Source organism: Letharia columbiana (genome assembly GCF_014066305.1).
Source record: "Letharia columbiana isolate WasteWater2 chromosome Unknown Sc0000007_s0, whole genome shotgun sequence".
Classification (NCBI taxonomy): Eukaryota; Fungi; Ascomycota; class Lecanoromycetes; order Lecanorales; family Parmeliaceae; genus Letharia; species Letharia columbiana.
This window is the reverse complement of record NW_023501043.1, coordinates 700,089-727,493: the sequence shown is the minus strand read 5'-3', so window position 1 is coordinate 727,493 and position 27,405 is coordinate 700,089. Positions and strand designations below refer to the sequence as shown.

Genomic DNA, 27,405 nt, shown 5'->3' with positions numbered 1-27,405 from the left:
GCTCGCATACATGCCTCTGAAACCCTTCATCGAGCGGGTAATGAAGCTCTACGGCAAGCATCTGCTTCAGACGAAGCAGTCAAAAGGAGCACACCCTTGTGGCCTCTGAAAGCTGGAGAGGCGGAGCTACAAGGATGCAGACACAACGAAGCCCTGTGGGGAGCAGGCATATGCAAGCTTTGTGAATTACAGGGATTTGGAAACCGTGTGAGTAGCAGGCATGGAAGTCTTACGGGGTGGGCAACGGTTTAGTCCACTTCCGAAGCCACGCCGTTTCAAACACAAAGCCTATAATCCTAATTCGAAACCCTTTTACAAACCTGCTCTCCCGGCTCCGCAGCCTCCTACTCAGCCACGGTGCGTCGCCAGCATATGTCACAGCCTTATGCGCAGTATCATTGGATATGTGAGGCAGTATATCCTGAAGTACGTGATTCTATACCTACGTGAAGGGTATCCTGTCATTCTCAAGTCTTGTCGATGATCACCAGCTACTGCCACTTCATCTTGAACAGTTATTACCCCTACCTCCTGGCGAAGATCTTTCAAAAGATAAACGTCAAAAGAATTCGATCTTCAAGCAGCACGCTTATTCTGCACCGGTGCCAAATTTATCCAGGTCCATAAGCTATAGGCACTGTAGGACTGTTGGAGAACGGTTCATATCATCCGTGTCTTGCTGTTCCAATGATGAGAGCTGGGTGCTCGCCTCGGATACCCCTAGTTTCTGCTTCCATATACCCACGCGGAATGGCCTCACGCTTAAGCGTTATCTTCTTATCTTTCATCGGAAGGTATGGAGGTGTGTGTGTGTGTGTGTGTAATTCCTACATCGGAGGGCCGTGCCTCTGTTCGTACCCCTTCCCATTGAAAGGCGTAGCCCAGAGTGCAACCGTTTTTACCCACTCGGCCTTACGGCCATGTCCGGCATCCGTACCCCATTTGAGGTACGGCAGATAATCGTGGTCCCGTAGAACCACGGCTATGTACATTATGTTGGGAATTCCAAAGCCTCCATTGCAACCAGACACCATTACACTCTGCAATGTACCCCAAAGCTTTTTCCTCGTTTCTCCGGGCCGAGCTCTAGCCTCTCTGTTCTATGTACCCTCAGACACCCAGTACTCCATTGTATATCGTCACGTAAGAGAGAGAATAGTGACATTTGTCAAACCGAAGCCGGGAATACCCGAATTAAGCTCTCCTCCGATTCCCGTAGGGATACGAGACCTAATCAGGCCTATTCGCACGTCGATAGCTGGCTGGGAGGTATACGGCCATCACTTATTGCTCACTGACTCCGCTGTCAAGGGGGTATTTTCCAAGCACATTAGATTCAGCTCTCTTGTCTGGTCTCTTTCCTGTAGAAAACCTCCATACAATTCTCGTAAACGAGCCGACTCGAATCCAATAACCGTACCCTTCATCACCAACCAAATTGGGTATGATTCGGTAAAGGAATCCAAACGCGAGATTATGAAAGACTATGTGTAAGAGTAAACGGGTGAGAAGGCGGGGGTCAATAGCCCACGTCAGCAGCCCCACGGGGCCGACGGCACGGGGCCATTTGGTCAAAAGGGTGTCTAGCTGTCAAGCAAAAAGCCTGGTCCCGGGGGCCTACAGCCAGACCTATTAAACCTAAAAGGGCGACCCGGGGAGCTCTACCACCACTCGGCTTTAGGTCACCCATTAAAACGACGGAGATATTTCCTCTTTCTATGGTGGATGGCCCAGGTCGAAAATTTTTCCTTTGCGATTTTTGTCATGAATGGCAATACAAATCAACCCCAAAAATACGAATCATACCCAGGGGTATGATCAGTAATTAGGTATGATTCAGTAAGATTCATAGTTCGGGGTATGAATTAGTAATGCCCAGCCGACTCGTCTGTGGCCGGAGTCGGGTACTTGTAGTATTTAGGGAAGAGTTACCGATCAGCGAGGGAGGGAGGTATCATCCGACCGAGAGGGGTGGGGCTCGCCGTCATGTCGATAATACCGAATTCTTCGAGGGGGACGCGTTAACCCTCGATCTGACGCGTCTCGTTGTCCGATTTTCGCTCGTACGTAGTTGACCGTTGTCGTAATCGAAGAATCCGATCGTACACCCATGTGTAAATGTACGCTCCCTTGAGATCTCTTGGCTCCTCTGACGTGCCGGACCGTAAGTTTACGCCCACTGCAGCTGACGAGTCGGGACCCAATCAACGCGTAGCAGCTGCTAAACAGGTGCAGAGCAGACTCCCGAAGGCATAGGAATCTTTGTCAGAGGGTTCGTAGCCGGCACCACGTACAGGTGGATCTCGTTGCCAGCCGAAGGTATGGAGGTAGTGCATGAGTCCTTACTGTAGTGATATTTCATGCAACAGTCCTCTCTAAAAAAAAATTCCCAGAAATATCTCAACAACAAAAGTGCTGAATCACATGGCTGATAATCCATTGCCGTGGCTGGTAGTCCATTGCCTAGAATAAGGTTACCATCTGCCAGTCTGTTGCTACTGTGTCCATAGGCCACCACAGCCTGTACATAGGGCTAGTCAAGATGCTCAGCGTGTAGAAGCACTGCACGGCAGAGCCGGTGGGGGAAATGAATGATGATCACTGATCTGGGAACTTGCTGGCCGGCTCCCAATTAATCTTTTTATTAGGTAAAGAGACCAATGTAATTGATTTGATGGTAGTCACTGTCCGTGTTAAATGATGTTGTGCATGCTGCTGAGTGAAGAGAGGAAAGCAATCGTATGACCTGTCCAACCGGCCTTGCCTTTTCCCTCCTGGCTTCCAATTGAGATCATTCGGACCACCTTTGTCCCCGTTGAAGCTATCCTGCGGACATTGTCCGGGGGAACAGAGGCCTTGGAATAGACCAAACCTTTCCTACCGAACTCCCCTCTAAAACCCCCGAGCAAAGGCAAACCACCGTCTACGACCATGACCTCGCTGTCTCCTATACCCCTCAAGCAACTTCCAGGCCTCCATCGACCCGAAGTCTAAGCACCATGCCTTTCTGGACTTCCTTTGCGCCACTCTGGCGCTTTTCGAACCCGTAGGCATCACGTTGCGCCTCCGCCTCTTCGTCCCATAGAGCTCCGAGTATCTCCTTTCTCACCTTCCAACTCTCAACCTCCAGGATCGAGCTGTCTTTGCTCAAGCAGTGCAGACGCACCCAGCACCGTTGGATCCCGACATCTTGAAAGCCCCATAAGGGTTTAATCCACTGAGCACCAATCCCTGCCTTGTCTGCGAGATCGAACGGCCCGAACCAAAGCGGTGACTTGTTCAGCGTGAGATTGAGTGAGAGACGAGTCAATGAACTGCACTGGTCTGCGATGCGCCAGCACAGGTCTTCCCATAGCCGGTCGTGCTTGGCTTTCCACATCCGATCTTCAGTGCGGTTCGGTTCGCCGTAGGCACGATACGTGATTACAAGTCGCGTCAAGGCTTCCGTCGCAGTTGGGGAGAGGTTATTCAAGAAATGACGAAGGGCGCCCAGGCCATGGAAGGTGAAGGTCGACTTTGAGTAGAAGACTGAGCATGCCTCCTTATGCATTTGACTGCAGACGACGAGGAGAGCAGCAGGGCCGGGATAGATGGAACCCTCCACCAATCGTTTCTGACTAGGTACACGCCGGGAATAGTCCAACTGACGACGGCGTCTGGCTGCACCCAATTCAAGGTGAGGTCCATATGGTCTGCCTAGCTTGGGTAGCTGATAGGTCAGACTTTTGCTCTTGTGGTAATCGTCGACCCATCCGATCTCGTAGTACTGCTTTACGATTGCGTAATCATAAATCTTGTTTCGGAGCTCTCCAGGAAGTTCGAGGAATGGAAAATGACCCTTTGGCGCGTATCTCAGCGCACGTTTCGTATCGGGCTCACAAAGGAGACATACGAGTGGTCTCCCAGGATGATGTAGGTGTTCTGATTGCAAAAGAACGGGTTTCTGATCTTGTATCAGGCCTGGAACGATCTTTTTAGGTTGTCGACTGTTTGCCATGACGTGTAAGGCGGATCACGGCCTCTTTGAGAAGCGGACGCGTCAAGTGGAAAAATGGGGCGTAATCGGTGCAAATTCGGTTGATGTTGATTTCAGCTGTGAAAGAAGAGAGGCCGGGTGAGCACAGGTGAGGAGAGCGTAAAGAATTTGGCGGTTGTAGCAGGCAGGACGTGTGATTGATGCTCGATGATAGAGGTTGCAGTCGCCTGTAAATATGGATGAGACGGTGACCTTGTGTGCCTGTTTCGAGGAGATGTCTTTGAAGGTTGGAGAAGTGGAAGGACCACTAGACAGTCGATTGGCGGATTGTGAATGGATAAGAAGCTCCTTTTTGAGAGTCACTGTGAAGACCTATGCTTATTCATAGCATGCGGCCTTTGATAGCGGAAGGTCGAGGGAGGGATGGGGGAGAGAAGGTGAGAGGTGAATGACATGAGGCAAGCAGGCAAGGGAAGATCTCCTTATTAGCTTAGCGTGTGAGCGTGAAGGGACTTGATTTTGAACAATAAGGTATTACTTTAATAAGGTAGAAGGAAAACAGGAAAATAGGAAGATAGGAAAATCTCACTTTGGCCGACTTATTCACTTTTCCTTTTCCTTTTCCATGTCCTTTTCCATGTCCTTTCAACGAAGTGACCTGTTAGAAGGCAAAGTACTACCGAATGGGGACGTGGTAAAGTGTTGTCTGTACGCGGATGACACGGTAACCTTCCCTCGAGACATCTCGGAGCTAATCGAAGTAGGCCGGATAGTCGGCGTGTTTCAACGGGCTTCGGGGGAAAGAGTAAACTGGATCAAGACAGTGTTGATGCTCCTCGGGGGAATCGACATAACTGGCTTGACGAGGCAGTTCCGTGCCGTCAAAATCCTACGCCCGGGTGAGGCATACAAGCACCTGGGAATCCCCATAGGCTTTAAGATCGGGGACGCCCTAGCGAAATTTTGGGATGAAATGATTGCCGACTATAGGCGATCAAGTGGCGGACTGGTCCCGACTAAGGGCCAGTTCGGTAACCACATATTTTGAAAATAACCCCTACTTATTTTCACTAAATAACGCCACCTCTTGGCAAATGAAAATATGGCTTAAAAATAACACTAATTTATATTCAAAATATGTAAAATATCTATACGGTTCCGTTCGGTAACCCTGTTTTTGAGGCTGAGTCAGAAACGTCGCAAAAAATTGAGAAAATCATCTTCTTTATCAGTAACCATTAAATTTCTATAATTTCACGTTATTATGGCGGAGACACCTGCTACTACTGCTGCACAGGCTTTAACTATTATTGATACTTTTATTGCCCCCGTTATTACCATTAATGTCCCTACTGATATCCCTACTGTAAGGTCGGCAGGGGTTTTTTCGTAATGGTCCATGTAGGCTAGTTATATAACAACGATACCATAAGCATTATTTGTAAACAAATATTTATTACAATATTTATCGTATCTACCCTGCAATTCTCTTACAAGATTTTCTCATATTAGGTATATTTCAGTATCATGATATCGTAGCTTCAAAATCCTCCTAAGAGTCTCCTGAGAAAGCGAGTCTTCTATGAATATTTCCGTAAATACGAGTGCCAAGCCTCGTTTTCGGGATCTGGCTACTGTAAATTACATCCACGCTTTTTTATTTCTGACTTCAGATTTGAGCGATTTAACTAAAGTTCTCGCGGGGGTGATATTCCCGGGATACTTACGGGTATGGTAGGGGGGTGTGTGATAAGGTGGGGTAGAGTATAAAGTATAGTGGAAAGGGTTGATAGTAAGCTAAGATGTAAATTACAGCTTAGTCATTAGTGGTAAGACTGAGAAGATCTTCTCATTTAGAGATCTCCTGAGCGATAAATCTCCTAAGATTTAAAAATACTCCTAGGATCTCTGTAAAATACGATCTTATTTCACACTATAGCTACTTATACCCTATGTCTTGTAACCACGTTTCGAAATATTCTTCGCCTACAATCTTGCCAAGATTCTCCGGGGATGATTAGTAAAACCCCCCTGCCGACCTTAAAGTATTGATGTCCCTGCTAATGTTTCTACTGATAGGGTTAGGGTTAGGATAACCCTAATACCTATATGTAGATTGGTCATGGATGTTCATTATTTTAGCGTGCTTAGCCTTATTTTGCCAAAAAACAAGGCTCGAGGCTTGTTTTCAGATATTTTGAAAATATATTCTGAAAATATGATAACCGAACGATACCCTGTATATATATGACGCTAAGTTGAAAATAAGTAGGGGTTATTTTCAAAATATGTGGTTACCGAACTGGCCCTAAGGCTGTCCCAGAGGTCAACCGTGATGTCGGTGATTTCGAATGGCTAGAACTTAATAGTGTCATGAGATATTTATTGGAAAGCTTGCTTTCTCATTACTCAAGACTGAAATCACAAAATGTTCGACAACCATAAATTTAAAGTTGACCAATCAGATCTTCAGATTCTCTGATTTTGAAGCTAAAACTCACCTTATTTCTTCATTTCTAAGCTAAAAGCGGGTGCACACGGGTACGTCCAAAAGAGGAAGCTGGAAAAGAACTTCAAAATCCTCAAATCTACCTTTTTTGATTCCTTTTCTTTTATCAAAAATATAATAATAAACTAAGTACGTAGATTTATAGAATTATTTATACGCTTTTAGATAGTATAACGTAGATGAAATTTAATAAAGTATTCGTTTATCGAGTTTACGAGAAGAGCCTCTCCGGCAGGAGCCCTCGGAGAGCCCCCGGAGGGTCAGGGGGTTTTTAGGGGGTCTCCCCCTAAGTATATCAAATAAATTACAACGTCTCTCTCGATTCTCAGTGAAATATAATATCTCTCTCGATTCTCAGGGTTAGATCCCTTAAAATCCCTTAAACCCTTCGGAGCTCTTTAAGGGCTCTCCGAGAGCTTCTGTCGAGGGGCTGTCAAAGCAAGCTCGAAATCAATCAAATTAATCAAATATCATTAAAATAATTAAATTTCGAGCTTGCTTTAATAGCCCCTCGACAGAAGCTCTCGAAGAGCCCTTAAAGAGCCCCCGAAGGGTCCGAGGGGTTTTAGAGAATCTCTCTAAGAATCAAAAATAGTTAAAAACCAGTACTTGGCAAGCTTTTCACTACTGAGAAGGACACGCGACCAAACGTTTTTTTACATTTTTTTTTTTTTGCCCTACCAAATCTACCCCACCAAATATTCTACCTATATCCATTGCAATCAACAATTACAGATTCAATTGACCTACTACTACTACTGACTACGTTTATGATAGTACGCAATCGATCTATATACCTCTCCTCTCAATCCTACAAGACGAAACATGGGGCGGCCCCCGAAAGACCTGGAGTCGCATAAAGAACTCATCCTGAGCCTTCTCAGCCAACGCACCGAGCATGACGAGATCCGACGAATCCTGTCCATTCAGCGCGGCCTCAAAATTGGTGACAGTGTGCTTAGGAAGCACATTAAGGCCTGGGGCAAGAGCCGTGGCGATATACCACCCTGCAGGGATGAGAAGCTCCGCGATAGCCTCATCATGTTCCTTTTTCTGAAGCAGAACGCAAATGAGGAAGAGATTTTGGTTCACCTGGAGTTTCAAGACCTGGCTGTAACTCCGAGGAAGCTTCGACGATTGAGGATAGACATGGGGTTAAGAAGAAGACGCAAGTTGAAGGATGCTCGGTTTCAAGATGAGGAGATTATACGCATCATGAAGGAGCATTTGAGCGAGGGTGTCATTGGTGATTGGGGCCTCACGCACCTCTACGCATACTTCCGCCGCAATAATATCATTATCTCAAGAGACGATATCATGTACGGCTTGAGAGTCGTAGATCCCGCGGGTGTCAGTCGTAGATACCAGAAGAAACAGCATAGAAGGAAGAAGTTCTTGGTAGAAGGCCCCAATGCTATTTGGTCACTTGACGCCCACTGCAAGGTAGAGATCGTGGGCATTCAGATCTACGCCGTCATTGATGCCTACTCCCGCAAAATCATATGGATTTATGTGGGGATTTCCGCACGTACAGCTGTCAGTGTCGTCAAGCAATTTCTGGAGTTCATGAAAGAGCACAAGATCATGCCAGACAGGTTTCGTTCAGATCGAGGTACCGAGACCATTCTCATTGCGGACGCATTTCATCAATTGTGTGGAGCACAGGAGGACCGATCAGAAGAGAACTGTGCTATTGATAAGTGCTGGATGTTTGGTAAAAGCACCGCTAATCAACGTATTGAAGCATGGTGGATGCAATTGCAGTCCTCTATGCTGAATCGCTGGGTAATCTTCTTCGATCTACTAAAGGAGGAAAAGCTCTTCAAAAAGGATAAGCTTGCAGATATGGTTGCTGTGTACGCTATCTATATGCCCTTGATCCGAGAGGCTTGCTACGAGTTTGTTACCAACTGGAACGTACATAAGATTCGCGCACAAAAGAACCGCCCCCATGTGACTGCCGGTAAGCCATGGTTTCTATACGCACATCCCAGTGCACCAGCGGTGGAGTGCGGCAGCGTACCTGATCCTTCGCTTGTTGATACACTCCATCAGGAAGTGGAAGCATACGATCTACATGAGTACCTTCCTGCGGCAACATTGGAATGGTGTCATGAGAGGATGCGATCGCTGGGTTTTGATCCTGCTACTTTGACAGCAAAGGGTCTACTTAAGGAGGAGGGTTTGGGCAGACGAGCACATGGCTATGTCTTCGGACTTCTTAGGGGGGAGGTTCAACAACATTTGAATGCTGGTAACAAGGATCCAATCTTATCATTGATAGAGACACCAAAGGGAGCCGGTTCTTGGAAACCTTCTGCGGAGGCTGAAAGAGCCTTCAATGATGCTCGAAGGGGTGAGGAGCCGGAAGAGTTCATGGATCACCTGACGGATCAGCTGGACGATGTTCTTGTGGAGTCAGACGATAAGAATTATCCTTGGGAGGCCTATGCATCGGTCGACGATGAGGAGGGTTGACGGTTGGCCTCCTCGATTGATACTCTTCCATTGTTCAAAGGTACACACACTCCATGAGTCTCTTCCAACACACACTTATGATAAGTGTGTTTTGGAAGAGACTCATGGGAAGCATGCCACTCTCGCACCAAACAAGGCCCCTATTTCCCCAGCAGATCAACAGGCGGTCCGGTAAAACCTCGGACATCGTGTTTTTGAACGAATTGAATTCATCCGAAGTCCAGATATTGCGCCCATGCCTCACTTTTCAGTACTCGGAAATCGATTGCTCAGACCCTTACCATTCAACAATCACTTCACATAAGCCCACCGAGCGTGCTCCCCTTATTACCCTATCCACAAAGGTCTTCCGAAGCCATGGTGCGGCATCTGCAGGCCTCACTGTCGCCGTTGGTGGCCTCGATCGATATCGACTATCTGGTATGTCATGGAGAAAACCACCAAAAGACCCGAGGGTCGGTGACAATAGTCTCTGCCGACTTTCTCCCGCAGCCCCCACTAAAAGTCGGCAGAGACTTTTGTCACCGACCCTCGGCCATCTGATATGAATTCAAAGTTTAGTGCTTACGGCTCGGTTCGGCTAGGGAGCATCCGGACCAATCATATCGCATCATTCGACGATTCCTTCTCTGCCCGAAAATCAAATATCAAATAGCCCTTCCCGAGGGTCGGTGACAAAAGTCTCTGCCGACTTTTAGTGGGGGCTGCGGGAGAAAGTCGGCAGAGACTTTTCTGGACATGCAAATAGCCCAGAAAGGCCCCCCAGCGCTAGAAAAACTCCCATGTCTGAGCTTCCCTGGAGTGAAAATGAAGCTATATATAGGTGTGGGTGGGAGGGAGAAGAATGATATGGCTCTGAAAGAGAACAGTTCGAATGAAGAGCCCACTAATAGTGCAGTGGCCATACAAATAATACTCGCCATGTCCACCTGTCTCCCTACTGTCGCATATCGCATAATGATGGAACGGCTGATCAAACAGCCACCAAAGCTATGGCCTCATAATGGACCCACTAACCCACAGTTCCACTGTTGCGAATATGCACGGTTCGCTGTTCGGGCTGTATTTGTGACCGAATGTGTAACCAAGTGAGTGATCGAATGTTCGGTCCACCGAGGTCTTTTATTTAAAGTCTTTCGATTATGGCTATCTCGCTGTTATTCACATTATTTGACCATTTTTCTTTAACATCTACACCTATATCCACACCCACACTCCATCCTTCCTAAATACCTTCCTTGCAAACTCCATTCATCATAGCTGAAGAAGGTACACGTTGGTGTGTAAAGAAAGGAAACAAGGACCATTGGAAGATACGACCTGGAATGGGATGCGGGTACTGTGGATTCACTGGCCTGGACGAACATCCAGAGGCCTCAAGTCCTACTGCTGGTCCTTCTTCTGTCGTAGAGGTTCCAGACTCACCCCTGCAGCCCAAGCAGGCACGCCTACTTGGAAACAAGGAGACGCCGGCTAGTACGAGTCGTACTAGCTCCATCAACAAGGACCAGGCTATCAAGGATAGCAGGCCTCATGCTGGTAGTCGCGCTACATTCTCAACTGTTGCCAGTGACCGTACCAAGTCCAATGATAGTGGTGTCACAGCGTCTAATACCAAGACTGTGATAACACCTCGCTATCAGTACTATGATCCAGCAAGCCAATATGATCTGGAGCCGTTGTATACTGGAAACCATATGTGGGGTACGTACTTACCACTGCTGATATGATAGCTTGTTCTAACAAGTCTAGGTTCAATATCATTGAAGTTGTGGGACAAAAGACTGCCCGCGGACGGTATCGATCAATAGATCAAGGAAGATATTGTTCCAGAAGGCCACAGGTGGGACGATATCATCTACGATCCTCGAGTGACTGACCATTAGATTTGTTCCACCACCGATGGCAAAGGCCCTCTTTCTACCCCACGTCGCTTTGCAAACAGCGTCTACAATTCCTCGTTTATAAGCGACATTCTTCAAGCTTGCAGGGAAGAGAGGGGTAAGCGCGTGCTTATTATAGTATGCGAAATACCGGATCCAAAACACGAGCAGGTAAGGATAGTCCTGTTAAGACGAAGGCGGGTAAGAATGAGCCGGAGTCGAAGAAGGATAAAGGTAAGGGTAAGGGTAAGGCCAAAAGCGAGCCTACAAAGGAGGACAAGCCTGCATCAGCGTACTTCAACCCACCGTACAATTCTCGTACGCGTAAAGGGAGGGAACAGTTGAAAGAATACATGAAAGAGGTCGCCGAAGATACTAGTAGTATCAAGCGAGAACGAGTCAAGAAGAAAGATCTTGAGGTCAAAGAGGAAGACACCAGTAAGGGTGAGAGTGATCAAGAAGAAGGTGAAGAGGTATAATCTATATATTCGTGAAAGCTTCTTATTTACTAACTATTCAAGGTCAACGCGAGTCATAAGAGGAATGCTTCTCTTATAACAGTGTCTCCTAGCAAAGGCCGTGATAGGAAGAAGCCTGCTAAGAAGCCTAGTGCTAAATAAACAGATAGCAGTTATGATGTCACAATTTGTAGCCATTAGTGACGATGTCTTTCTTAACTTGCGATGCTTACATGCGGAGTTTAAGCTCGCTGCCTCCATAATACGCCCTAAGGTCGCTCTTATTTGGCAGGGTAGCGCAAACCCTCAGTTGGCGTTCATCTGATCTTTTTCTATTAGCCTCATTCTTATCATGTGCGCTGTTCGAACCGATGGTGATATGACCTCACCATTACAGCTAACCGTCTATTACTTTTATTAAAGCGAGCTATATATCATAGCTACCGTCGACGGTGCTCGATAGCGCCATCTAATATACCTCGCCGTCGCCAGACCTCTCTATTATACTCGAGATTTTTGTCATTCGAGTCGATATTGATATGTCCTAATTAGCTTACCTGGCTGTCCACCACCCATATCGGACCGAGCTATAAGTCCTAGCTACCGCCGGGTATACTCTTTAAAACCATACAGCACATATCGCCGTCGCCGTGCCTCGTCGACTAGCCGAGATCTCTGCTAACCTACTTACTTGCTTACTTGCTTACTTGCTTACGTTGCTACAGCGATAGGCACGGCGTTCCAGAGCATCAAAAAAGAAGTCTGGAAGCCTGTTTGGGAGCATGTTAGCCATGGCCTGGCAAATACCGGGCAAATACAAGTGGGATATGGGCATTTGCTCATAAATCTGCTGGTGCAGCCTGTTTTTTATTACATGACAATTTCGGTAATTCCATGGAATAATCATAACAATATGCATGTCAGGGGGTTTTGGTGGATTTGAACTTACTTGCAGGTGGCCCGTGGCTAGTCACTAGTCAGGAAATTTGTGGTGTTTTCAATGGGTATCCCACTGCACCACATGGCCTGGATATCGTATGCTATTTAGATATATATCTCGCCAGAACAAAAACAGGCCACATGTGAGCCCACAGTAGGGATACCTACTATGTCAGGCCTACAGAGGGCGGCTATGGTACCGTAGCATTGGCCACTAAGGATAGACTATGGTAGTAGGCAATTTGCATGAGTGGTAGTGGTAGCCATGGTAGTCATATTTGGATTTTGATTTTGGTGTCGCAAAAAAAAAGTAAAAAAGTAAAAAAAGTAAAAAACGTTTGGTCATTAAATATTATCGAACACCGTAGTAGGGTTTTGCCAACGGAAGACTACTGCGCTATCACGCAGACAACAACTGCCCCGGGGCACGAGAACATTCATGTCAGCGTGTCTAGTTCTTTCTATGCATGCGTCCTTTCTACATCCTTCCATGCATATTCCATCATTGTTCCTTTCATGTAGTTAGCCATAGATAGCAGTGCTTTGTTCTCCATCAGCTACATAATGTCTCAGCGAGGCACAGCGGTGATGATGTAGAATGCATGTAGATTCAGTGGTGGGGCCATCAGCCATTATGTAGCTGATGGAGAACAAAGCACTGCTATCTATGACTAACTACATGAAAGGAACAATGATGGAATTGCATGGAAGGATGTAGAAGGAACGCATGCATAGAACATGAAGGAACTAGACACGCTGACATAATGGCTGATGGCCCCACCACTGAATCTACACGCTTTCTATCACCACTGCTATGCTACGCTGAGACCTCAACTCAACGCCCCACACGTTGGACCTCTGCTTCACAACAGAGGGCCTGAACGACCGCGTCGTCCAGTGCCGAGTACGGGACGACCTGAACGCCGCGTCGGACCACTATCCGATAGAGATCGAAGTGGACATCGCAGTCAAGGTGACGGAGCCCCCGGTAGGTTACAACTACTTCAAAATGGATAGGGCGCTATAATGAGGAACTCACGTTTTGGATTTCCCAAATCCCAAGGGAATCTTCACTGGGGGGGCTCAACTTCTTTTCCTCAAAGGTTCTGGAGGCTATTCACGACTCCCTCATCCTCACCACCTCCGAAAATAAGAAGAGGGGCTTCCGAAAACCTGGCTTCAACGAAGAGTGCAAAGAAGCAAGCCGGCTGGCACAGAATACGCGCCGACTTCACCAGAGCCTCAAAGCCTCCCTCGGCACTCGTCACCCCTACACGACCAGAATAGGGAAGCGCGTCAACAAACAAAACGACGCGAAGAGACGAACGATTCGTGCAAGCCTCGCAAAGGATCATCGAATCAAGCTCGCGGAGGCGGCGGGCGATGTGGGTAAGGTGTGGAAGCTTGCGAAGTGGGCACAGAATCGGGCGACACCCCCCAACGGGACAATGGCAACACTTAAGAGGGACAAGGCAGCCGTCCTCGCCAAGAGATTCTTCCCCGAGCCCCCAGCGGCCGACCTAGATGACTTGGAAGGGTATACCTACCCGGAGCCACTCCCAACCCCTTAAATCACCCAGGAGGAAGTCTCGGCGGCAATCCGAAAACCGCCCCCGCAGAACGCCCCAGGAGAAGACGAACTGCCCAACATTGGGCTCCAACAAGGCCTGACGGCCCTGCAAGAGCCCCTCACGTGGCTTTTCAATGAATGCTTGAAGCATGGGCATCACCCCATTAGCTTCAAGAGTTCCATCACAGTAGCCCTCCGCAAACCCGGGAAGGGAGACTACTCTATCCCCAAGCACTATCGCCCCATCGCGGTGCTCAGCACCCTTGGGAAAGCCCTCGAGTCAATTATAGCAACCCGGCTGCTCTATCTTGCGACGGAGCATACCCTTATCCCCGAAAACCACTTCGGGGGAGAAAGGGAACCACCACGGAGCATGCGCTCCATATGCTGACCGAGAAAATCTACTCCACATGGCGACAGAAGCGGGTATGTAGCCTACTCTGCCTGGACGTCACTGGGGCTTTTGACAATGTCAGCCACCCCCGACTGCTCCACAACCTCCGCAAGCGTAAGGTTGGCAGTGCAATCGTGAACTGGGTCGAGAGTTTCATCTCGGACCGCTCCACAAGGATAAGAGCTCCGGACTTCTTATCCAAATCCTTTCCGCAGCAGACCGGCATCCCTCAGGGCTCGGCGGTCTCCCCTCCGCTATACTGCTTCTACAACAGCGATCTCGTGGAAGAGGTTACCACCCCCGAGATGGAAGCCCTAGGGATTGGGTACGTCGACGATGTGGGCATCCTAGTCGCTGGCGAGACGGTTGAAGACTGTATCGCCGCGCTGAGAATTGTCTACCCCATCTGCCTCCGCTGGGCCCTAAGACACGCCTCAAAGTTCGACCCGGACAAATTTCAACTCGTGCACTTCACGCAGACCCCACGGGCAGATCTAACCCCGCTCGACCTGGGCAACATGGTTCACAGAGCCACCGAGTCCCTGAAGTATCTCGGCGTCTTCCTGGACTGGCGCTTGACCTTCAGCACCCACATCAACGAAATGGAGGGGAAAACGAGCGCCAAAATCTCAGTGTTGAGCGCCCTCGGCGGCTCAACCTGGGGCATAGGCGTGAAGGACCTACGCATGATCTACATCTCGACGGTGTTACCCCTCTTCACCTATTGCGCGTCGGTGTGGTTTCAGCCATCGGGCGGTCATGGGACCAAGAGGAGAGAGGATAAGGCCCCGAGATTCATGCGGGGGGTGCAAAAGAGATGCGCGAGAATCATCTCGGGAGCCTTTAAGACGGTCTCGGGGGACGCCTTGGACATCGAACTGTTCTTGACGCCAGTACAACAGGCATTGGACAACGCGATGAACGACGCCATGCTCCGGACCGTTACCAGCCCCGTCTACGGTCGTCTCCAGGCTGCAAGGACCGATAACTCGGCACCGGCACACGGATGGCTAACAAAGGGCGGCAACCTCAGCACCTGTTGGAATTCAGCAACTCAGCCCTGATATGCTTGGCATGAACTATCCCCTTCCTTGTGCTCGGCACGTACACGCTAGCAGGGGTCAAATGTAGGGATTATCATTTGTCCAATGATCGCGGTTCACTGCGGCTTAAGACTTTGCTTACTCGTGAGCGCGGCAACGTCGATCTGACCAATCCATACCCCTACATTTGACCCCTACTAGCGTGGACGTGCCGAACACAAGGAAGGGGATAAGTAGCAGTACTCCTCCATGGAAAAACAACAAGCCGTCATCAAATTCATCAGCACCGCCTACGCCCGACTCAGCCCCCTGGAAAGACTTGAGCGACGCTATGAAGCCATTCACGGCATCAAACTTAAGGCTCTGGAACCCCGCTTGCCATACATCAACCCGCCGTGGTGGCAGCCCCCCGCATCGTCATCGCTACCGACGCGAAGACGGCTATGGAAAACCATGACCGAATAGTCTACCATGACAACCCGGAATACGTTACCATCTACACGGACGGTAGCGGGATTGGAGGCAAAATAGGCGCATCGGCAGTCCGAATGATGTCCATTCAGGAAGGCCTGAGCGTCCCAATCTCGGCGAGGGCCGCCCACATCGGCCCCGAATCTCAATTCACCGTCTATTTCGGGGAGCTCTATGGGCTATACCTCGCCCTGGAAATCCTTGGAGAACCCTCGGAATTCCAGGATACGAGGCCTGTTATCATCTTCACGGATAACCAGGCGGCGATCCGCAACGCCTACAGCCCTCAGAGCCGATCGGGCCAATACATGGTAGCCAAAATCGTCCGCCTCCTCGGTATCCTCGAACGCCAAGTCGAAATCCATTGGATCCCGGCCCATCAAGGGGTGCCGGGAAACGAGGAGGCCGACAGGGTGGCCAAAGAAGCTACAGGATGGCAAGAACGAGGTCAAGGCCCAATGGCAGCCACACCACCGGACCTAATCCCGCTTATCACGTCACAAAGCGCACTGCATCGCAAACGCGCTGCAGACCAATGGGCACGAAAATGGAACGACCCGACAGCGCCGCGTGGAGTGGGAGGGCCGGTAAGACGCCTGGAACCTACCCCGAATCCTCACGTACTGAGGAAGTTCGGGCCCCTGGACAAAGCCAGGAGCGCAGTGCTCATACAAATGAGAACGGCTCACATCGGCCTGAATGGCTTCCTGGCCAAAATTGGCGTCCCCGACATCGAATCGCATTGCCCTTGCGGGCATGGACCGGAAACACGGGATCATGTATTGCTGCATTGCGGGCTGTATAGGGAGCTACGGGAAACCGTGCTCTGGGCAAACGGTAAGCGGGAGACTGACATCAATGTTCTTCTAGGGGATCCGACGAGGGTGGCCGCCACCACTCGTTTCATGATGGAGACGGGCAGGCTACAGCAGTTCCGACGTTATCAAATGGATAAGGAATCGGGCAGTGGGGGCGGAGGCAGAGGCAGCATCGGTAACGTCTCAAGGCGAACGCAGTGAGTGTCTTGATTGGTATTGATACCCACAGCGGACCTTCGGGCCTGCATCATGACACTTCAGGGGAATCACCCCCACGCACACACCGCCAGGGACAAGAGCTACTTCTAAGTCACTTCTTTAGTCGCTATCAGAGGGGGATAGTGGGACAGTTTCTCACAGGGCGGGCCGTTAGAGGGGTTGCACCCCTTCTTGGCACCCTCGGGGGTATCGCGTCTAGCGAAGGCCCCCGTGGGCGACTCTGAAATGTATTTAAATAGCGGCTGTAAATCTAATAGCAACCTGATCGGCGGTAGTACCTAGAGGATTCTTCGGGTTGAGAGAAATCTCCTCGGGGGCGCCTCGATAGGGAACCCTCTCAAGCCTTTCAGCGAGCTTGATAGGTGTTTAGCACTCAGAAGTAGCTCTAGGACCGAGAAATGGGCCCCGGGTTGATACTCAAGGCCGGAACTCTCCTAGTGGGGCATAGCCTTCGGCTGGGACCCCGATCTTGGCCTTCGGGCCTCATCAATAAATAACTACTACTACTACTACTACTACTACTGCTATCACGCAGACGGGCCAGCGCAAATCCTTCTGGAATACATTCTGGAATGGCACCTTATTTCGTAGGAGAGACCAAACGGCCAGCTGCTTGCCGAAAAAATGCTATGAGTCCCTCTTAAGACTTATTGGACAATGCGCCGTGATGATGTCAGGTCTGCTAACAACGGCTATAGCGGGCTTTTGATAGAGCAATGGAGCAGCGACACAGAGCTAGATGGACTCGGCCTTAAGCGGGAGACTTTGACTATGATTAGGGATATATAGAGGGAAAAAGAGCATGAGCGCGAGCTGGATGCCTTCTGGCCGAGATTGCTGATTGAATTCATCCTCTGGACTGGCAGATACGTACAAAATGTAAAATATAACATCCCAGTCTGCAATGGCAAATCATTTAACCTGCGCCATGTTCACTTTGAAGGACATCATAATTGGGAGTCATGTAAAGTACACCTTGATTAACCTAACCGCCGCGCTCTTAGCGCACCTCAATACATCCACAAAGTGAGTTCCTGGATCGCGCTAGTCACATTTTTTTAATTCATATCAGTTCCACCTCACATCAGCAGCTACATTGAAGCGTGAAAGACAGGTCGTCAATTAACAAGTGCTATGAACCTTTGACGGTTCTGTATCAACGGATACCAGCACATTACGGTCTTGTGCTATTCCCCGCGGCGCCCGGCGTCGGCAAACCTCAGTTCGAAACATATCCAAGTCCTCAATCCTCTTTCAGTTCCATCCATACTGCTTCGCCACCTTCAAGCTGTTAAATCTTATATCCATCAAACCCTTTCACCCTTGCAACCACTCCCTACATAAGCCCAAATCATCAAGAATGCCTCACAATGAGTCTTTCAACTATGAAGCATTCATCGAAACCCCTCGAATCCGCCTCGCGGACCTCGCGAACTCACTCTCACTCACTATGGATCAACTCAAAGGCGTTCAAACTATTGTAGCCTCTGTACTCGAAGAGGCCGGCTTGGGTGCGGAGGACTTGACTAGGAAAGACAGTTGTCTGCGGAGTATGTTTGAAACTATGATCAAGCGGATCGACGATCGTGACATCACTATTCTAAAGGACGTGGACCAGCGCTGGGTCGAACACCTTCTTCGCGACTTGATCTTAAAGGATTCCACTTCGTCACGGAAACGCATAGAGCCAGAGAGCAATCCGAATGAGACTCGAACCTCGAAGCGACCAGCAGCTACTCCTCCTATTCAGCCCGACAATAAGAGGCTGAGAACGTCGCACGGCGTCCCCAGGCTCAATCAAGGTGCGTTGCCGAATTCGCCTGAGCCTCACGTGCAGGCCTTCCCATACCTTCCACAGCGATTGCCATATCTTCCACTGCAATCCACGGAATTTCCACAGCAGCAATCAGTCGGTGGGCCACCTGAATCTCGGTCAGCCGGATCTAATGTCCAGTTCGGGATGCCACCCATTCCTTTGCCGTCGCAGCCATCATCTCAATTCTCCTCTCCAATCTCTAAAGACTTTGACTACTGCATCATCCGTTGCTTTCGAGCAGATGACCACAATGTACAGGCTCATATCTGTGGATATTCCATTACAGGTCCTGCTGAACAGGACAACAAACCGCGATTTGCCCAAGCGTCACTTGACAAATTCAAGGAGCTACTTGTGGTTCTGCAAGTAAGCAGAATGCCCGATCAAGAGAATCTATATGGCCTGAAGACCGCGAGTGGTCTCACCAACTGGTTCCGAATAAATAACGAAATGGACTTCCATGTCAGCTTAGCAAGTCAGATACGGATGCGTGGGAATGACGACTATGAGTTTCTAATAGAAAAGAAAAAAGAGATTGGTACGTCCTCTATTCAACGAGTGTGCTCATCATGTTCGCTCACGTTCCATAATTTAGACGATCAGGGTACTTCATCATCAGGAAATAAGGACCGGCTTTCACCACTTGCTGTTTCCCCGCGTCCAATTATCAATGAGGCACCTGCGAAAGAAGTAGGTCGGGCGTATGAAGTGGGCAATGGGAGCGGCTCGAAGGGAACCAGTCTTGATGAAGCTATGTTAGGTATGTGATCTTCTCGACTCTGAGAAAGGATTTATTCCTGTTAACAACTCTTCAGGCGCTGCCAGCCAGGCTGCTTCATTCCTCAAGGAAACTGACACGCGTTTATCATCTACTATCCCTCCAAAACAAACTATGGACGAAGCGCTTGCAACGGACACAGCTCAGCCATCTGAAGTGAACAATCACAGCGACTTGAGGAAGACAGGGCTTGGGATGGACATGTTGAGTCAGGGGCCACGTGCACTTCGAAGAGAGACTCGTTTAGTGCTAACAATTTGTCAGATGTTGACGGCAAAGCTGTTACATTCCCAAGCATCGTTGTACAGCCTTCATCAACTTCCACTTCCCCAAACCTAATCATGAACGAGGCATTTGTAACAGAAGAAGCTCAGGCATCAGCGCATGGCAATGAGAGTGAGAAGGGAGAGACTGGCCATGAGGGGAGCGTGGAAGGTGAGATACTATGCTGGCTGCGTATTAGCCTGCCTACATTTCTAACAACGTGACAGAGCATGAGCATCGATCTACAGGATTGGAGGACCTGATGCAAACAGCGCCCACTTCCTTACCACAAGATACTCATGTGGATTCAACCCTTGAAGCTGTGACGCCTTTTGGACAAAGCACAACTACATTCCCACCTGGAATCGGCGACCCAGCAATACGTTCTGTGCCACCACCTGATGAAGCCGAAAATGATGAGGATGAGCTACGAGAGCTGAGTGCGAAGGAAGTTGAGGCGATGCAAGCTGCGACGCTGAAAGCTAAGGAAACCGAGCCAAACGGATTGACCGAAACGGATTTCGAGGAAGATCTTGAAGAATCGGATATCGACCTGGATCGGCATGACTTGGAGCGCTTTATAGCGGACGATGAGGGTGGGGATCTGGATGAGGATCTCCAATTGGAGTATCAGGAACGGTACTCCTTTCGTTCTAATTGACTGTTCATCACTGACGTGCAATCAAAGGATGGGCCATGCTCGCGACTCCAAGGTCTACGAACACATGTCAAAAAAGGAGATCGAAGAATTTTGTCAATTCTATATGATTTCAGACGCCATATTAATTCCCAAGCGAAGAGAAAATAGGAAGGATGGAGAGTCAGAATTCATCACACCTAGCTTCAAAATGAGAGGTATACTCTGCGAGCCATACTGGTTCCAGCATTTGGGAATCCTCGTGCTATTGAAATTCTGCTCTGGACTGGGCGAAGGTGGGATCTTGGCCGATGAGATGGGCTTCGGGAAGGTGAGTGTTGTTGATGTGAAAAAGACGAGGGTTCAAAGACACTGGCTGACCAATGCGACTTCAACAGACCATCACAATAATCCTATACATCACCGTCCAGAGATGGATCAACCTCAATCACATCGACGTCGATACTGATCGCGAGTCTGAAGACGCTGTCCACCGTCACCTGGGAAAAGGTGCTCCGGGTCCGTGCCCAGAGCAATCTAAGTGGCCAATTCAATGCTGCTGTGTGAAGGATAGTATCACGGCTGGACTACTTCAGCAATCTGGACCAAACCTCATTGTTAGCCCCGCCACACTGGTTCCAAGTTGGAAGGACGAATTCCGGAAGTGGGTAGATCCCGCATACCGAAAAAATTTAGGCTTGAGACTTGGCCTAGATCGGGGCAACGATCCTAGATACGAGGTCAAGCTAATGCGGTCCGCGAAGAATAAAGATGGCAAAGACGAAATCGTGAAAGGAAACGCTTGGAAAATAAGCACTCCACCTGATCAGAGACCATCAATCGAAAGTCAGCGTTGGTTAATTGTTGCATCTCCACAAAGCTTGGAATCCAAGATCAGCAGGGTCTTGAACTATACACGCAAATGGAAGGAGCCTAGACCTGGTCACCCGCGCGCGCAAGACACTCATTCTGTGACAGAATTGCAAGCATCCTGGGGCTTGATGATCGACGACGAATATACTACCCATAAGAGCAAAGACTCTGCTATGATGGTAGCATGGAGAAATATGAAGAAGCAATCTTGGATGGAAGCGGCAAAATTTATTGCTGTGTCAGGTACCCCTATCTCGAAATCTCCAAAGGATATTGAGGGAGTACTGAGTGTGCTCTCTACCGGCTCCGAGCACCTCTGGGAAGAAGAGACGCCTTGGAAATTTGGACTGCAAGCTGAATTTGGTCATATCGTAAACGCATTCACGGCCGCGCAGAAAGGGACCTGTGAAACACAAAGATTCGAGAAGTACCAGGGTCAACTCACTTCGCTATGCGAATCAATCATTCTGCGACGCACGGACAGATCCCAATTCCAAGGCCAACCAATGATACACCTCCCGCCAATCGAGGAAAGACACGTTGCTATTGAGTTTCCTTCTCAATATGTTGTCGACCTCGAAAACATTGAGAAAGGCATTGCTAACAAGGTCAGGGAAGTAGCCACAGAAGAAGGTCACCGCGTGAGAAAAACCGATTTCTGGCTGAACTCAACCAAGGCAAGAGCAACAGGTTGCTATCCGGCTTTGGGGTCAATCGCACTGTCAGGTGATGCCAAATTGACATGGGGAGATTATGTCAATAACGTATGGAAGACCCAGTGGGAAGGAACACCCTCGGACTCCCCAAACCCGTACTACAAGAATTTTGTGGAAATCATGAGGAACAGCCCTTCCCTCGATTTCATTGTAAGCATTGTGCAGGAGCTCGGGAGTATGTGGTTCAAAAGAGGAGGAGATACTGCGACATGTCTTGTACCAGAAAAATTGGTGATTATGACAGTTCAACCACTGGTCGCGGAGCTGACCGCCCGGGTAAGTCCATGTCTCCTGGTCAATGCCTAATCAGCTACGCAACAAGGCAGACTTGCGCTGACAGTTGTATAGGGGCTCACAAAACGCCTGAATGAGTTGCAAATTCAGAAGCGTGTTAAGTTCATGAGCGCAGATGTCTCTATCCCGGCTCGCAAGGCGTACGTAGACGCCTTCCAGGAGGATCGTGGTGCGGACCCTGAACTTGAAGCCGACATCTTGGTGGTGCCAACGAAGGTTTTCGGAAAGGGCTACACAATGACCAGGTCAAAGCGGATCATTGTCATGGACATGGATTGGCTCGAGGAGACCTATCTTCAAGCTATCAAACGTGTCCATCGTATTGGCTCTTTGAACGACGTCACCGCTTATATGCTATACGTGGGTCAAGTCAGGGTAAATAGGGACACGTACCGCATTCAGCGAAAACGCCGTGAGCAGATGCAGGCCACAGTAAGGACACAAGCTGAAAAGGAGGAAGCTGAGAATCAAACAGATCAGAAGGTTACAGAGGGGGACGAATTCACTGTGTAGTGTTTGACGTGTCTCACACTGCCACGATTCCCGAAGGGATATTGCCAATTCGCTGGACAATACGTGCTAGTGCCTGTAGGGTTAATGCCACAGATCATGTACCTAGCAAGAATGTGCCATGAGTTTGTCCTACCAACTTGAATCCTTTCGAAGTGCGCATCAGTCCAATCAATCTGAGAGTTGGTCTGCTAACCACTACGCCTGAAAATCCCATCGACTTTATGATACTTTATAGCAGAACCCAAATCAGGTCCGCGAACAGATTGATTCGCCAATTCCCTACTGTGGACGCGTATCTAATCTCATATGTTTTAATTTCCCTCCAGCCTCAGTTTTCGGCCTTGTCTGAATGCCCCCTTCAGATACGTACTCCAGCACGTTGAACTCGCATTCGGCCTTGTCCCCTTCACTCGACCCTCTAGCACCCTTGACTAATACAGTCTCCAGAGCTTTCACTTTCCGTTTCTCGGCGCGCACTGCTATCATCTGTCTTAAGACGAAGGAAGATTACTCTATAGGCCGTTCATAGCTCAGCAAGATCACAAAGGGCAAAGAAGGACAATGGAGAGATATTCCATCAAGGGCATATTATTTCCAGAACCACCATCGTCGGAAGGGTATCAGCTCAAAGATTGTCGTTCGTTGGGTACTGCCTTACAGAGCGGATGCACGATTTTCGATGCTGAGTTGATCGTGGCGACTTCTGCTTCCAGATGACTGCCCACCCAAGGGCGACTTTGCGTGAGATCGGGTATGTGATTGTTACCCATAGCTCGTTTTGGTCACACTGATTAGCCTAGGGACTGCAAATGAATATGTTTTATCTCCCAAGCACGACCCAGGGAATACGTGATTCGCATGGCAGGAAGCCAATGCCGAGAGAGGAAATGCGATCATAAGGACAGCGCCACAAGCCTGAGTACTGTTGAGTAGCTAATCCAAGGGCTGCAAGGTAGTTGTGGCTGACCATCGGGCCGCGCACTCGCATCCAGATAAAAGCTATTCAGTGTCTCACGGATTTGCCATATTTAGTTGGGAGCACGTGAAGATATTTACAGTGTTAGTAGCGCTACAGGATTCCACTCTGGAAGGCCGTGTTTGAACTATGGGCGGACCGTAAATCGGTGAGGTAGCTCTTCATGGTGTCAGTCTTGACTCGTTTGACGCTGAGTTATAGCAACCCAGTTGGCGAGTGAGTTGATAGTGATTGAAAGAGGAGAATTGAAGCCATTAAGATCAGGCCTGGGGCTTTTTGATACCTTGACTCTTGATCTGAGCGTAATTCTGTTGGTCCAGGTCAGAATTGATATCACGCCACGACGCTCAGACCACCAAAGGCAAGAGCGAGCAGCAGCACAACAGCAAGATCCCAACAAGCTCGATCTCGTTCATCATTAGTTGAACCACTAGCAGACTTAGAGCTTCAACAAACGTGGCTCAAAGACCGGGCAATAGATCAATCATCTCTGAAAGCTGCTATACGCACGTTCCAAACAGCTACAAGCCAGATCCTGCTATCCCCATCAACCGGCAATGCGACTGAGCGTACAGAAAGGCCAGCTAGCAATCCACGGACAGCCTCCGCTAGCCAAATTTCGGCCACGATAGCAGAGGAAGTTTTTTCACCGACCACACAAGAGCCTCTGCAGGCTGCGATCTAGGTCGATTAGCACTTGCGCTCATAACACTTTAGTCGCATCTTTTGTTGAAACATCGCCCGCCTTTGATACAGCTCCTTTCCGTTCGTCTCTCGCCCCGCCTTACTATACAGCTTGACTGATTCTTTGTACGTTCTCCCTCCTTATCTGTCCAACAGAGCCTTCGACTTCTTTTTGGGTGAAGGGGGCTTCTCAAGTATCAGTACTGATTTCAGCGATTGGAAGGAATAAAAGGAAGTCTCACATCCTCTTTATACCTCTTGCGCTTATTGCTGTTAGAGATCAAGGGCGAAGACGTAGGGCGCTACAGGATAGACTGTCAGCAAGATCTCACATCATTCATACAAGAGTATTGATCGTACTGAGGCAGATTCGGAGCTTCTCCGAGTGACGGTACGAGATATCGTCGAATCCAGAATCGTCATAACGAGAAGTCGAAAGAGCCTCAGCATCGATGGCTTGTCCTTCGAGACAAGCGCCTCGGTCGCTCATACTGCAACGAGAACCGGAGTACTGAACGGACTGCTCCAGCTGGTCCTACTCTGCAAGGGTGAAAATATCCTCCGCCTGTTATAAACAAATGGCAAAGTTCGGAGATGGACACCGACGTCCTCTTCATTTTTCCATCCCTCATTCCGGTGCATGAATATGTTCGTAGCCAGGTTTATATTTGCCATTGACGCGGACCCTGTCAAGGCGCGTGTCCTGGATACAGCCCTTTTGTTCAATGATCTGAGCGGTGAAATTCTTGGTCAATCTTTTTGATGATGACTTTCCGGGCATCTTCGCACTTGTTTTCATCAAGAAGTTCGTACGAGTCTAGAAATGGTGCCAGTGAGTTCTCCACAGGGTCGAACCCGTTCATGTAGAATATTTTGCTTTGATGCGTCCATCGCTTGAAATCGGTTTTGACAGATGGTTGAAGAGCCGATCTTTTGGCGGGACCTTTCTTCTGATAGGGGTCATATTTGATGTAATTATTGCTTAAACGGTGACGAAAGATTCTCTCGTCGTTAGAAGGAGGCGTGTTATCAGATGTGGCTTGAGAAGATGTTTTGAAAACGGATCGATCATAGTCCTTGATAGGTCTCGGCGCTCAAGAAAGAACGGTGCACGACGACAGGCATGGAGTTCACAGACGAAGCAGCTATGGATCCTGATGCAGCTGCAGAAGATGAAGGAAGATGATGATGATGATGATGATGATGATGATGATGATGATGATGATGATGAGGATTTGATTGAGACTACCGAGGATGGAGTGCCGGTTACGGAGGCTTCATCCCGCAAGGCTGAAGGCAAGCAGAAGGAGGTGCCCCGCAGCCCCAGCCTAACTAGCTCCACATCAACTACCTCGTCTCGTAAACGTGGTCCTAGCGACTTGGAGTTGATGATGGACGCTATGGGACGCTATGGGGCAAGGGGAGGCTAAATGTCGTTGAGGATCGCCGCTCAGGATAGCTGTGATTACTCGCCGATTAGTGCTCGCAAACAGTGAGGCCACACAGAAATGACGTATGCACAAGCGGATATGTAGATAGATGATTAAGCATATCCAACACGGGGGCAGCTAAGACCTTCCTGGACATGCAAATAGCCTAGGGAGGCCCCTCAGCGCTAGAAAAACTCCCAAAACAACCCAAGACGTCATCTAAAGAGGGCGAAGGTCTCGAAGAGGACTCCTGACGGTACCTACTGCAGCAAGCAGGGGGTACTGACAGCACTAGCGCGGACGTGCGGGAAGGTGCTGGTGCCGTAGTGATGCTCTGAGTATGTGGGCTGGGTGAGTGACGATGTAGAGGCGGTAGGAATCTGACTTCCAACGGCCTAGCAATTGGATCTCGTCATTGCTAAGGCCGGCGTCACGTGCTGACGTTGCAGCCCCTCTGCGGAAGGAATGGCCTGAATAATGGCCCTCAACACCAAGTGACGTCAGTACCTCGCGGAGGTTGCTGGTGACGGCCTCCCTAGTGAAGGCGGAGCCCCCCAGCTGGAACAGCGGTGCGTCAGGTGGGGCTTCCCACCTGAAGAGGTGACGTATGGCTTTGATTGCGCATGCGTCATCGCCAGATGCGGCCACCGTGAGTGTGATCCCACGGCGAAATGGGTCCGTTTTGGACGCTGGAAGCGTGAGTTCCAGGTGATCGTCGAATAGCCTCACCGAGCGACGTGTGAGGAACCATTCGCCGAAGTCCTCCTGTTGAAGGTCTCGCTTGCTGTAAGTAAACTCACCTACGCGTAGGAATGCCGCGAAGGCGAGGCAAAAGGAGGCATATAGAGTCGCCCCAGCATGGGTTGACTTATCGAAATGAGGAAGGATTTGAAGCAATAGATCCTTGGTGATTGGACGTCTTTCTTTAGTGTCAGCTTCGCCACGAAGACGGCGACTACCTGCAAAAATGCGTTGTAACTGGGGGCGGTGAAATACTGAGAGCTCATCGAACCCCATGTCCACATGGGCTGACCTGAGGCCGGTGAGGTATGCCTTCATAGACTTCGACTTGACGCGGCGAGTGCTCAAGTCAGCAATCCAGCCCGTGAGGGCATTCATAGTTGCTGGAAAGGGAGGTTGGACCCCCCTAAGTGCGCAATAGCTAGTGTAGGATCTCGCTGGAGTCGCGTATGTCTTCCTGGTTTTGGTAGCAAGCCCCCACCAGAGAAGTCGTGCGGCCTCTCGCAGCAGTGCGGTCTGATTGTACCAATATCCTGGTGGGTCTCGCCCTATTTCAGCGGAGACACGAGACCTCTCAGCTGTAAATATGCGTCAGCGATTTTTCGGTACCGAAAACGTGAAAGATCATCGGCCAGCTGGTTAGCCTTCGTAGAGATCCAAGTAAGAACCCCTATGATGTCATGAGTAGCTGCCAGCATAGCTATATCGCGCAACTGGGCCATGGCTGGCCCATGCATGGAGGATTTACGTAGTCCATTGACGCATGCGTCGTTATCGTAGTAGAGAACCAAGCGAGATCCTCACTGATCTAGCCACAGCTCCATCGCGTGATGGACGGCCTTCATTTCTTTGAATTGTATGTCTTTGGAACGATGACGTGTGGCTGTTTTGATGCTGAAAACGTCCTTAGGTAGAACCGATTGGA

The 27,405-nt window shown here is 49.3% G+C and overlaps 5 protein-coding genes across 5 annotated transcripts; 4 read left to right on the top strand and 1 right to left on the bottom strand.

Annotated features, from left to right (window-relative positions):
• Positions 1-2,956: 2,956 nt before the first annotated feature.
• HO173_003226 (uncharacterized protein) lies at positions 2,957-3,997 on the bottom strand (the record flags this gene model as incomplete). The annotated part of the gene is made up of 1 exon (XM_037305154.1): positions 2,957-3,997. The coding sequence occupies one exon, from the start codon at positions 3,995-3,997 to the stop codon at positions 2,957-2,959; it is 1,041 nt and encodes a 346-aa protein (XP_037168019.1).
• A 3,313-nt stretch (positions 3,998-7,310) lies between these two features.
• HO173_003225 (uncharacterized protein) lies at positions 7,311-8,963 on the top strand (the record flags this gene model as incomplete). The annotated part of the gene is made up of 1 exon (XM_037305153.1): positions 7,311-8,963. The coding sequence occupies one exon, from the start codon at positions 7,311-7,313 to the stop codon at positions 8,961-8,963; it is 1,653 nt and encodes a 550-aa protein (XP_037168018.1).
• A 1,325-nt stretch (positions 8,964-10,288) lies between these two features.
• Positions 10,289-10,774, top strand: HO173_003224 (uncharacterized protein; the record flags this gene model as incomplete). Its single annotated transcript, XM_037305152.1, has 2 exons — positions 10,289-10,667; positions 10,716-10,774. 2 exons carry the CDS (start codon positions 10,289-10,291, stop codon positions 10,772-10,774), a joined length of 438 nt encoding a protein of 145 aa, XP_037168017.1.
• A 212-nt stretch (positions 10,775-10,986) lies between these two features.
• Positions 10,987-11,466, top strand: HO173_003223 (uncharacterized protein; the record flags this gene model as incomplete). Its single annotated transcript, XM_037305151.1, has 2 exons — positions 10,987-11,319; positions 11,368-11,466. 2 exons carry the CDS (start codon positions 10,987-10,989, stop codon positions 11,464-11,466), a joined length of 432 nt encoding a protein of 143 aa, XP_037168016.1.
• Positions 11,467-18,118: 6,652 nt separating this feature from the next.
• On the top strand, positions 18,119-25,739 carry HO173_003222 (uncharacterized protein; the record flags this gene model as incomplete). The annotated part of the gene is made up of 9 exons (XM_037305150.1): positions 18,119-19,112; positions 19,170-19,334; positions 19,390-19,560; positions 19,617-19,787; positions 19,844-20,255; positions 20,305-20,584; positions 20,652-22,118; positions 22,191-22,643; positions 25,455-25,739. 9 exons carry the CDS (start codon positions 18,119-18,121, stop codon positions 25,737-25,739), a joined length of 4,398 nt encoding a protein of 1,465 aa, XP_037168015.1.
• Positions 25,740-27,405: the final 1,666 nt, after the last annotated feature.